The sequence below is a fragment of the Panthera uncia genome, chromosome C2 (genome assembly GCF_023721935.1).
Source record: "Panthera uncia isolate 11264 chromosome C2, Puncia_PCG_1.0, whole genome shotgun sequence".
NCBI lineage: Eukaryota > Metazoa > Chordata > Mammalia > Carnivora > Felidae > Panthera > Panthera uncia.
In genome coordinates, this window is record NC_064810.1 from 147,550,771 (window position 1) to 147,563,847 (window position 13,077).

At 47.0% G+C, this 13,077-nt stretch overlaps 1 protein-coding gene across 1 annotated transcript in view; it reads right to left on the reverse strand.

Moving 5' to 3' along the window:
* Positions 1-322: 322 nt before the first annotated feature.
* ENTPD3 (ectonucleoside triphosphate diphosphohydrolase 3) overlaps positions 323-13,077 on the reverse strand; it is a 38,081-nt gene continuing 25,326 nt past the window's right edge. Inside the window, exons 6-11 of the mRNA XM_049628957.1 lie at positions 12,442-12,601; positions 11,220-11,453; positions 4,871-5,143; positions 4,586-4,696; positions 3,889-4,026; positions 323-1,648 (exon numbers count right to left, since the gene is read on the reverse strand). Of these exons, the coding sequence (XP_049484914.1) occupies positions 1,412-1,648; positions 3,889-4,026; positions 4,586-4,696; positions 4,871-5,143; positions 11,220-11,453; positions 12,442-12,601 (1,153 nt within the window). The 3' untranslated portion in view covers positions 323-1,411. The remainder of the gene's footprint in view (positions 1,649-3,888; positions 4,027-4,585; positions 4,697-4,870; positions 5,144-11,219; positions 11,454-12,441; positions 12,602-13,077) is intronic.

Here is a 13,077-nt window from a genome sequence, read left to right on the forward strand (position 1 = left end):
CAGGCAAAGGTGCACTTTAGGAAGGAAGCAGCCATTCTGGGTAGGCATCAAGAACTGAGTGACGGGTTCTAACTTCCCCACTTTTGAGTGTCAAATAAGGTACAGAAACGTGTGACTCAAATATCTCAAGGAGCCAACGGCTTTTATCAAAGGGAAGCACTTTGACTTCTCGTGAATGAAGGTGACATTAAGGCATAATCTTCTTAGCTCAGGAAAGTCTATTCTTAAGCAAATTTTCCTCACTTTAAGAACTTCCTCTCATAAATGCCACCTTGGGTCCTTAGGAGAAAACAAAATACTGTTTGCAAGGTCACACACACGCTGCCAATAAAGAGTCCTTTATTCCACATGCAGCTAACAAACAACAATCTGGAATAACGTTGATTTTCAGTTTGTAGCCACTCGCTGGATTCTTTCTCATCCTCTATCGGAAGGAGATGTCCCTGCGGTCTCCTCTCCTTTCCCCAAAGTGAAGAAGGACGATGCTATCGCACAGAGGCCTGCCATCCAGGAAGGCGGTAAGCAAGGGGATCTTGGGACAGCGGCAAGTACCCGTGCCGGAATGGCGTATTGTAGCATACACACCATGACCCAGTGAGAAAACAGCCCGAAGCGAAAGCCTAGCAAAGGCAAAAAGATCTGGAACATGGTAGCCTCACTAGGAGTAAATGTTTTATAGGAGGACACAGCAACGTGAAGGGGAGGTGAGAATGAAGACACACACGGGCTGCAATCTACCAACCGGAGCCCTGAATGGGACTCCCACTGCGGTATCCTGGGAGACCTTCCGTGCGTCTCTGTCCTTTGGGTTCTGCCTGAATGACAGGGCCTGGCCATGGCCACTGTCCTCGGGGGAATGGAGTCTTCTCCCCCAGATGCTATTATGCTAGTAGACTGAGGGAGCTCAATGCTTATGGGATTGCTACGTTTTAGTTAAGAATCAACTGGAGGAAATCATAAAGCGTGTGAAATGCTATATGGTCAAATATCTATCTGTGTCAAATGCTTCATGGGTGCCTGCCAGCTTCCAAACTTGCCAGGAGGAATATGGCGTTTCTGTGAAAGGAGAAATGCAAACCGAGCCCTGAGGTCAATTCTTCAACATTAAACTGTCATAGTCTCAATTCACTGTTCCTCTAGGGCACTTGGAATAAAGAGCCTGACTTTGATGGCCTGTCTCTCCTCTGTTCCCCAGTAGGTCAACAATTGCGTGGTAGGGTCTTTGGAGGAATAAACAGTTGAGAGACTCCCCAAGAGGTGCTTTGGCATAAATTAGTTATCGGAGAGGCACGTAACCTAGGTATTTGACTTGAGTCGCATCTCCCGAAGATGGACATTTCGCCCGCGTTGTCTGTTGCTACCCAGGCTGGTTCCGGGCAGCCCTCAGGCTCCAGGAGCTGCTTCAGGAGGCTCACTCAGAATCCACTGTGTGGTCGAAGGCATGCTGGGAGCGCCTCTGCTTCCCGGATGAAGCGCACAGGTACACGAGGAACGTCAGACACAGCAAGGCCACTGCCGTGAAGAAGGCGAGGGTGCCCACAAAGGCAGGTGGGTCCATGGGCAGGCGGATCAGGGGGCTTTCGGCTGGGATCTGGTTGGTCAGGCTAAGCATGTAGCCCAAAGACCAGGCTATGCTGCTGTTCCCCACCTGTATGATAGAAAGATGGCTTCGTTCTCAGGACGGGGCTCGAGGCAGAAGTTACACACATACACCACTGTCATCCTCGTGAACCGCTCACCCGAAGCTGTGGCCTAGGGTCAAGGGACTTGCCCAAGTTCAGACACTGCAGAGACTGGGCTAGAACGCAGGTCACTGAGACCACAAAGGCTCAGGGCCCTACCCTCTCTGCACCGTGGAGAAAAGCCGTCAGCATCCTCCCAGCCTCGTCACAGCCAAGTGGAATGTCGGCACAGTTTATAACAGCAAGAGTGTTTCTACTGTTGGGTCCACAAGTGTCTGTGGCTAAAGAAAGAGGGTAATGAGCAGCTTACATAAATCTAGAACCAGTTTCTAAGCCCAGGGGGTCAGTTTAAACAAGCAGCACAGACTCTGGCCATTTCTTACATTAGTTCCATCAGTTTTCATTTCCATGTCTTCAGGCTGTTTTATTAGATACAAAAAAAGTCTAGAATTTACAGTCTTCAGAATGGACTCTGTATCATTATGTTGGAATCCTCTGTATCTTGAATGATCCTCTTAAAGACTATTTGGTCAGGTATTACAGAGCTCCACTGAAATTTGAAACAGTCAGTTCCACCCCTTTTCTTGGGGTAGTGTTTGCCTGATAGTTAAAGAAAACTTTTTAACTTTGAATCTCTCCATGTCCTTATGCTTAACGCCTAAGGGTTTTTCTTACAAACAACATATGCTTGATTTTTAAAAATCTGATCTGACAATATCTGTCTTTTCACCGGTAGGTTTAGTCCATTTATAATTATTTTGGTTATTGATATATTTGGGCTTCCGTCTAATGTCTTAGTTTTAAATTTTCAATCAGTGCTATTTTCCTATATTTATTTTTTCCATTCTTGCCTTAAAAATGTTATATATCTAAAGGCCTCCTTTACAAGATGAGCATTTTAGGCCACTGTTATGACCCCTTACCCTGCTCCCTTCACACTGGATATTAGCTATACTTGAATTTTGGGTTGTTATGGATGGTTTCTTCTCTTTTACTTTTCTTTGATGTAAGTTTTCTTTTTTTAAAAAAACTTCAAGGCACCATATCACTTATTCTGACTGCCTATATTTTTATAACATCCTCCTGGATTTATTTCTCTCCGTATTTATTTCCTCCACAAATATTTTGGATGTCTTTGTGTGGCAAATCTTTAAGTCTTTTTTATGCCTTTACATTTGAATGCTAATTTAACTATATATAAACTTCTTTATGAATAAAGGAAAGGGACTTGAAAGCTGGGATTCTGTATCCATCCAAACTGGTATTCAAGAGGAAGTCACTTTCCGTTCTCTTAATGTACTTTCCTGCTAATTAGATTCATTACAGGCAAAGCTTAGAGAGTGCATGCCATCAACAGTCCCTGTGTCTCCAGACAGCCTCATCTTTTGTGGGATGACTCAATTTTATTTATGTAAGAGTAGACAATCACAGGCCTCATGCTGGATATTGATTGGTTTATCCTAATTATCGCTAAAGCTAATATTGAACATACTGGCTTCAGGCTTTATATCAGCTATTCCTGAAATGAGAATATTTTCCCCAAACCTGAACATAGTGCTGCGTGGACATGTCAGCAAGGCTGAGTCCTGCCTGGAAACAAGGCCCGGAGGGTGACAGACCGAACAGTCACCTGGTAGCAGCTATGACTGCAGCTTCAGACCGTCCCCGGACACTTGACGTACATACGGTGACCTCAGGCACATTCCAAGAGAAATTCTTACTTACTGCTGCTATGAATCCCTAATACCCTCCGTTACCCTGACATCTGTGTAGAATGGAGAGCAGTTAGTTACTATCCTCTTTAAAAATTACTGTTATGTTTAAAGTTTCTTTTCAGTATGAAAGGTCTAATCCTTAACATATTTATTTATACGCTCGCCAAACATTTAAGTAAATACTTTCTAGGTTCTCAGTCCCGTGCTGAATGGTAGGAGTATGAAAAGAATGAAACAAGTCCTGCGCTCGCGGAGCTCAGGGTCCGTGGGCACCTGGCCTCTGACCGCTGCCTCGTCTGGAAGGGTCTCCAGCGACACCTCCTCTGAGTTCTCCACTGTCGTTTCTTTGGTCACGAGGGACCGAAGTCTCCTCAGCTTCCCTTCAGCAAACTGAAATCACCACTCCCCCTGTAAAGTCTACATTTCTTTCGCACGTCTACACACAAACCTTTTGAGAGCAAGGGGAGGAAACAACCCGTGCCTTGACTTACTTCTTTTTTAAAGTATATTTGGGGCCAGGTCTCCTCCGTGAATCTGTATCCATTCACCAGCAAGTGGTAGATATAGTGGGCGGAGAAGCAGTAGGAGCGGGCATATACCTCGTCAAACCTGGGCAGCAGCAGCGGGAGCTGAAAAGGAGGTTCCAAACAGATGAGGCAGGCGTGCTTGGAAAATGCATGCTCCAGAACACCGCGTTTTATTTAAAAAAAAAAAAAAAAAATTTTTTTAACGTTTATTTATTTTTGAGACAGAGAGAGACACAGCATGAACGGGGGAGGGGCAGAGAGAGAGGGAGACCCAGAATCGGAAGCAGGCTCCAGGCTCTGAGCCATCAGCCCAGAGCCCGACGCGGGGCTCGAACTCACGGAACATGAGATCGTGACCTGAGCTGAAGTCGGACGCTCAACCGACTGAGCCACCCGGGCGCCCCTCTCTTTCCTTTTTTTTAATGTTTATTTATTTATTTTTGAGAGAGAGACTGAGCGAGTAGGGGAGGGACAGAGAGGGGGGATAGGCAATCTGAAGCAGGCTCTGCGGAGCTGGAGAATCTGTGCTGTCAGCAGCAGAGCCTGACGCAGGGCTCGAACTCGTGAACCGTGGGATCATGACCTGAGCCAAAACCCAGAGTCTGGCACTTAACCGACGGAGCCACCCGGGCACCCTGCCCCTTTCTCTCTAAATACTGACCTGGCTCCAGCTCTCTGAGCAGAAATCCCAGCTGCTTGAGTTGAAGGCACTGAGGGAGAAGCTCCCTGAGAGATTGAAAGCGCTGGCTGTGTAGTAGAACCCTGCAAATGCCTGGAAGGATGTAACACAGAAGGAAGTTAGTTCTCAGAATGGGACACACCATGGAGCCTTCAGGCTAGGGGAATAAGAGAGGGGGAAGCAGGTCAACAGAAGAGAAACAGAAAGGTGAGAAGTAAATACTCACTGGGGGGAAAAAGGACGCTTTTGGGCGGGTTTTGCTCTTACCACAAATGTCCCTTTAACTTTTGGCTGATAGACCCCATCAAAGGAACAGGCTTCCTGGTCACGGCAAGCTGTGAAGTCAAACAGGGAAGCCACCTTTTCCCTACACAGCGATGGGTCCCCGGTTCCTCCAACAGTGATGATGTCGTCAGGGTTGTAACTGACAGGCCTCAGGTCTGCTGTGCACAGGCTGTCAAATATGTAGCTCCCGGTGAAGGTGGTGAGATAATTCCGAGGGTAGCAGGGGTTGATGAGATTGGTTTTGGTGGGAGAATCCTGCAGGTACAAGAGTGAGGTGTCAGAAACCACTTTTTGGTGGGGGGGGGGCAAGTGTTCCCCTCTTGCAAATTCTCACTATTGTTACCCTCCAGTGCCAAGAGAGAAATGGATGAAAACATGCCATTCTGGGTCAGCCCGTGCCTGAAGGCAACTCCCAGGTTGCCTCGATACGTCCAGTGGGGGTGGGTGAACAGTTAGCCCTGCACCAGCCACCACGCTGGGCTCTCGCTCACGTTACCGGACCCACGCCCCACGACAGTCCTGTGAAGCAGGTTTTAGGAAATCCATTTTGAGGAGAACACAAGACATGTTGAGATTAATTGATCATTTGGAACAGAATATGATCTATCCACCTGACAAAATGACCCAGAAGTTTGCAAATAAGTGTATTGTGAAAATGAGGGCTCCCTCCCCACCATGTCTAGCCACGAGATCCCCTCCTTAGAAGTAACTACTCTTGCCAGTTTTTGTGATTTCCTACCGGAGATTTTGTGTATACTTCTTGTACGCATACACAAATATCTTATCTTCTCCTCCCTCTTCCTTCTTCTAAAAACTATAAATGGTAGTACTCTATACACAGTTACACCCTTTGCTGTTCTTACTGAAAAACGTATCTTCAGATCTTCCCGTTCACTGTACATATAGAATGGCCTCTTCTTTTCAGTAGCTGCATAGCCCTCCGCTGTACAAATTACAATTTATTTAAGGTATCTCCTCTATGTGAACATTTAGATGGTTTCCGATCATTCTGCCATTATAAACAACGCTGCAACAAATATCCTTATTCATAAAAATCTTTGATCCACTTGTAATTTATTTGGCGTAAAGACTGTTGTAGAGACCTGACTTTACTTTTTCCAAATGACTATCCAATATTTTACTTACTGGTGAAAAATGCTCCGTTTTATCTTATGCTAAATTCCAAAATGTGTAGGGTTCTATTTATGGACTCTCTTTTCTAGGGAATTGTATTTGAACTTTGCCCAATTTCAAAACCACTCATTTTGACTCAGTCACATTTTGGCTTCAGACAATGTTTATTCCAACTCCTTTAATTTACTGATGAGGAAATTGAGGCACGTATCAAGGTAATGCAATCATTTAACAAAGGTCAGCGACAGGACTTCACACAAAATCCTACAGAAGTCCAACACTCATCCAGTATAACTCTAATGAGTGTCCTCCAGAAAGATCTTACTATGACTGAATCTGTGAAGGCAGCAAATAGGTTCCTCTCTGCTTCAATGGTATGAAAAAAAATCCATGGTTTCCAAAAATTGTTATGTGTAATTTGTAACATGTCGCACCAGGGTCACTCTGTGGTGGAAATACTATTTTAAAGGGAAAAAGAAAAGAAAAGAAACTAATACCCGGTTATTTAATTTCCCCCTCCAAATCTGACATGCTTTTAAGATACTTAAAATAAAATACATTATTTCTGGCGTGGCCTGGACAAGAAGCAAGATATAAATTGTTTCTGGCTTGGAACATACAAGCAGCTCAGGAAAGATGATTTCTGTGCTCTTTTTGGAGTTCGAATTATTTGTTATGCCTTCTTTAAATATAATTTGCCAATGGGCCAAGCTGTTCAGGCCCTCAACATGGAACAAATCTCGCCTGAACTTAGTATTTGCAGGACATTGGCACTAAAGGGTCAATCATTAGGCTTGAGAGCAAAAAAGGCCACTGGAAAACTATAGCATAACTTGATCTTAGGGTAAATCCTATGAAAAGTGGAAAAACAGTGATAGGAACTATTCTTAATATTGATAGAAACTATTAAAAAACACATAGGAAACTAATTTAAAAGGAAGGTACAGGACCCATAATGAAAACGATAGGTTTTACTGAAGGATGCAAACCAAGAACTAAATAATTGGAACAATATTTTGTAATTCTACACAGAAATTCCTAGTATCATTAATAAGCCAGTATTTTACCAAACTAATTTGCAGTCAATGCAACTGCAATCATAATCTCAATGAAAAAAAAGTTCCTCTTTGTTGCCACTTTAAACGATTTTGAAGCTTAAAATAAATGTCTGAGGGGCGCCTGGGTGGCTCAGTTGGTTGGGTGGCCGACTTCGGCTCAGGTCATGATCTCGCGGTCCGTGAGTTCGAGCCCCGCATCAGGCTCTGGGCTGATGGCTCAGAGCCTGGAGCCTGCTTCCGATTCTGTGTCTCCCTCTCTCTCTGCCCCTTCCCCGTTCATGCTCTGTCTCTCTCTGTCTCAAAAATAAATAAAAAACCTTAAAAAAAATTAAAAAAATAAAATAAAATAAATGTCTGAGAGTAGAAAAACAAACTTTTGCAACTAGAATAACATGATACTGGCTCAAGAACGGAAAAACAGGTGAATATAATAGGGAATTCAGAAGCAGATCCTCATTATCCAAGGACTTATTAATGGAATGGCTCAGGATCCCTAAAATTCTCAGATTGCAAAAGGTCATCACAACATTGTTGGTGGGAATCCGGATGGTTTTGTGTTGGAAGATTGCCTATTTATCCACTTATATGAGAAATATACTTCGATTTTATCCTCTGGAAGTAAAATCAGTAGTTCATAAGGTTACGTGCACAAGAAGGTTTACGGTGTTATTGTTGCTGCAGCAAAACAGGACATAGCCTGTTGTCCATCAGGATCGGAATGGTTGACAAATTGTGAAATCTTAAAGGATCAAGAAAATAAGTTAGATATTGATCTGGAAAGTCTAGAATAACAATGTATCAAGCTGTGAACAGTGAAGACATTAGGTGACCAGCATTGGAAAGTCATTTTGACTTCAATGCGTTTTTTGCATGCTTTGACAGTTTCACAATAAAAATGCACTTTCTTTTATAAGCAAATGACCTATCTCGTTTTTCTTTTTAAATAATGGTGCCTGGAATATTATGCGTCCATAAAAATAGTAAGTTCAGAGGCTACTGAGCAACACAGGCGATTGTTCATGATATATTGTTAGGTAAAAGAAAAAGCTGGAGGGGCGCCTGGTGGCTCAGTCGGTTAAGCGTCCGACCCGATTTCGGCCCAGGTCATGAGCTCATGGTTTGTGAGATCAAGCCCCGTGTCGGGCTCTGTGCTGACAGCTCAGAGCCTGAAGCCTGTTTCAGATTCTGTGTCTCCCTCTCTCTGACCCTCCCCCGTTCATGCTGTGTCTCTCTCTGTCTCAAAAATAAATAAACGTTAAAAAAATTGTTTTTTAAAAACAGAAGAAAACGTCTTAAAGAGGGGAAGAAAGCAAGCGAATGCGCGTCCTTAGCATCTACAAATGCTGTCACCCTGGGGCCACTGGAGGCTTGTTCATATGACAACAGGCTGCAAAGTATGGCTCCGGGTACCATCCACACCAGACTGGGACACATGAGGAAACCAGATCCAGACCTGGTGGAATTTACTCAGCCAGTGTTCATGATGTAATAATCTTTGTGAACCTTCTAGGCCGGGGCTTGGCAACATGTATTTGGCACATGGAAGTACTGGCCAGGCAGGTCGGGACGTGCATTTGTGGGTGATCGTCAGCGCACTTGGATCCTTTCCCTCACCTGAGTCAGAGGGCTTTGCGGGCAGAGCCACCTTCTCAGGCATCCGGAGCCTACCAGGCAAGTTGGAGAGCTGCCCCTGTCCCTCTGAACGGACTGTCCACATTAGAGGGTGGGATCGCCCACCTCTGCCCCCAGGCCAGGCTCACACCTTGAGACCTACGTTCTCAAACCCAAGTGAGATCTCAGACAGGTGGAGTATTGGCTTCTCTACTGTAGGTTCTTGGATACGTGGATAATCATTCTTTTTTTTTATTTTTTTATTGTTTATTTTTGAGAGGAGGGGAGGGACGGGGGGGGGGGGAGGGGAGAGAATCCCAAGCAGGCTCTGCGCTGTCAGCACAGAGCTGGACGGACATGGGGCTCGATCTCACAAACCATGAGATCATGACCTAAGCCAAAATCAAGAGTCAGATGCTTAACTGCCTGAGCCACCCGGGTACCCCGACATAGATAATCATTCTTTTTTTTTTTTTTTTTTAATTTTTAATGTTTATTTAGTTTTGAGAAAGAGAGAATGAGCAGGGGGAGGAGCAGAGAGAGAAGGAGACACAGAATCCGAAGCAGGCTCCAGGCTCTGAGCTGTCGGCATGGAACCCGATGCAGGGCTCGAACCCACGAGCAGCGAGATCATGACCTGAGCCGAAGTGGGACGTTCAACCGACTGAGCCACCCAGGTGCCCCAATAATCACTCTTTAATAAACTTTGTAAAAATAAACACATGCACACATTTTCCTCAGGGCCAGTCGAATTTAAGAGGTTAGCTTCTCTGACCTTCACTCCCTCTGGGAAAAGGATGATTTCACCTGCCCCCTCTCCTGTTTCGAGTTCAGAGGAGCCCCCTGCCCTCTGCCCCCACTAGGGTCAGAACTGGAGGGAGAGGCATTAAGCATTGCCAGAAATAAAAGGAGATGGAGAAAAGAGGTGTTTCCAGAGTTTCTCTCCTGGACAGAAGAGCATGTTGGCTGAAGTACGTTAGCAAGCGATCAGGGATGAGTAGAGGTCATGGAGACCTTGCTAGGGAGGATCGATCCGGTTCCCTGTGGGGCTCCCTTTGGCCAAGTGGGGGTGGTGTGAGTCTGGGGTGGGCACTGGGTCTCCCGAGCCCCAAGGGCTGCCTGCAGGGTCCCCCACTCTGTCCTCCCCAGGCAGTGTGCAGCCTCTCCCAACAAGGCCTGTCACATTCATGTGTACCGGGGCTCCAGCCTTTCCTGCGAGGCTCAAAGTTTTGGGGAGCGGCCGGATCCGGAGGTGAATTCTCACGCACATCCCTGCATGACTACTCAGTAAATGCAGGGGTCTGAAGATGTCAGTTTTGCCGATGGCACTTTGCTGAGCCAGCCCATTGTTCCCTCAGGCTAGTGGCTGGTGGGGGGGGGGGGGCACTGCTTCCTTCCTCAGCTGCCCAAGTAGGCGGGAGGGGTGGGGATTAACCAAGGGTGCTGTGTCCACTATGTTCACAGGCTGACCCAGCCCTTGTCCCCTGCCCCTGGGTCTCACCAGAAGCCAGGATCTGTGGCCTCTGGCTGGCCTCATGCCCCTCTAGGTGGTCAAAGTCCCTTTCTTTCATTTTCATTTTCCCTGCTCAGCCATGCGTGGTTGAGACTGATGTCCCCCGAGCACTGGAATTTGGGGTCTAGGGTATCCCTGGAGTCAGTGCTGACTGACACACACACCACACTAACACTGAGTTTTTATTAACGACAACCTCGGGGCGCCTGGGTGGCTCCATCGGTTGGGCGTCCGACTTCGGCTCAGGTCATGATCTCACCATCCATGGGTTCGAGCCCCGCGTCGGGCTCTGTGCTGACCGCTCGGAGCCTGGAGCTTGCTTCAGATTCTGTGTCTCCCTCTCTCTCTTCCCCTCCCCCACTCAAGCTCTGTCTCTGTCTCTCTCAAAAAAATAAACATTAAAGAAATAATAATTATATATTAATGACAAGCTTCCAGTTGATGCCTGAAGAAGCCGTCTGGGCCAAGGGACAGTTACCGTGTCAATTACTGACCAATGTGATGGCATTCGGTTACTCCCAAATCCCACCATACAAAGGGCATCAAACCTACCTAATATAGGCCCATCTAAAAGGAGGCCGCACCCGGGGAGGGCTCAGTCCTCTCCCCTGTCAGCAAGTATTTCTCTTGGGACCACTTTCATTATCTTGTCAGCACTCGGGGGAGTCACAAGATTCTCAGGTTTATTTAGCTGTTGGTTTCAAGCCGCTTGTGTCCGCAAAGGGATCCCAGGTCTTGCATCGTTTGCCAAACATCTGGTGCCCTGTAATTTCCCTAGACTTCGGACTCAAATACACTGGAAGTGATCAGTACAACACAGGGAGCGGGCGAGCAAGCTTGGACCCCCGTGAGTGAACTGGCAAACTGGTCTTGTTTCCGATCCCATCAGAAGATGGATGGGCAGACCCCAGAAGGCGCCCTCCCCTCCAGACCCCCAAAGGAACGCCTGCTGCCCGCCCCTCCCCTTCCCCTCCACCCGCCCTCCCCACCCCCCCATCCCCCCCGGCTCAGGTACCTGAAGAAGTATGGCCAGAAACCTCTTCTCAGCCTCATTGCGGCCGTAGCACTGGAAGCTATGTGTGTAGAGCGAGTACACATAGCCGTAGAGGGACACTTTCATGATATGGCTGCTGTTCAGCCCCACCTTGTCTCCGGCCGCGAAGGATATTTGGGTAGAGGCACCGCCTAAATCCAGGGCACCTGTGGTCTCCACTCCATTCGGATGCACCCACATATGCCACAGGTTCTTCTGCACGGTGGGGAAAGGAAACAAGAGAAAAGGCCAGAGGCACCATCTCTGTTTGCCCGGGACTCTCCACCCAAGGCCCAGCTCTTTTTGCTAAGAAGTCTGACATGAGCATCTGGAGGCCAAAACGCTCTTTTATTTCAAGGGTGGCGAACTCAAATGCTTCCAGGGGCTAGACAGGCAACATGAACGAACGAGGTAGGTTAGGTGGGGACGACAGGGAAGGTTAGGTGGGGGACTGTGGCAAACTGGGGACCGCACGAGCCACGTTCTGTTCCGGTCTAGCCACACTCTTCCGGTTGGTTATTGCCAACGTGAGCCCACTGGGACCAGTGCTTCCAGCTTTTGCGGGTTGTGGGGGTCAGGGAAAGCTAGAAATGTGCATTTGTATGTGACATTTCTTTGTGTGTGTGTGTGTGTGTGAGTGTGACATTTCTAAAATATGAACTGTTGGCAATTAACTAAAATTTAAGAATATATTTGAGGGGGAACAAGATAGGTGTTGGACTGGATACGGCTCATGTCCTCTGTAACATGGTGATTGTCCCTGGGGGTCGGCTTTCCTTTGCACAAGGGGCAGGGCAGGGTAAGGGACCCGGGGACACAGGATGGTTTGGGAAGCAGACTGCCTGAGGGCTCTGGAAGTTCCAGAGGGCTGTGGAGCTTCTTAGAAGAGTCATTCTCCAGCTACCCTTCAAAACACCCATAGCCTTTAGATTTAGATCCCCCCACCTCCAATTTCTTATCAGCTAGTAAAGTGATGATATTCCCTCTCCCCTGTGCATTTGGTCCTATTTACGATGCAGTGTTTTTGCCCCAGCTCTATGTGTATTTTCTTAGCTACTGGCTCATCGTTGTTTCCTCAATGCAGTAGATGATAGGGATGACACAGGACAGATGCCCCTGTCAGCATGCACCTCTGCTTAAGTGACCACCCACAGGGGACGGGATAGATAGCAAAATTAAAAACCATGCATTTGTTTTCACACACCTCCAGGAAATTTCCCATTAAATAGTTGGCTGTAATCCATCCATATATCCCTTCCTCTTGCCCAGAAATGATTTGAGCACCCCTAAAATCAAAGGGCTGGGACTTGAAGTAGTTTTGGATGCTGGCAAGGACTTCATTAGCTGCTGTTTCATTTTGTAACCTATGCAAGGCACAGAACACAAAAGGCTGAGTGCCTGGACAAGAGAGTCTTCAAATAATGTCACTCAGGTGAAAAGGCAAACCTCCCCACCCCTCTGCTGGCAGGGATGATTTTCCAGATGTGTGCAAAACTGGCAACGTTTCGCAAGTCAAAACCTCCCAGGCAACCAAGGAAGATGCCCTTGTTACCTGTCACACCGCCAAGCAGACAGCTTTACGTAAAAACACCCCTTGTTCTCTCCTCCCCTACCTGTTCCTGTCTCGTTCGCTAGCAACCAGCTGGTCAAAAGGGCCTTCTGCTTAATCACCATTGCTCTGTCTCAGATCAGCACAGGAAAGGGGGTTGGTGAAGGCATAGGGGTGGCATAAGGAATCCGCCGGGGGCATCATATAGAGGAGCCCTCATCAGGCCAGAAGGAAGGGGGATCTTTAGGAGGAGGGGGGAAAGAAAGAGGGTTAGGCATTCAGCAGTCTCTG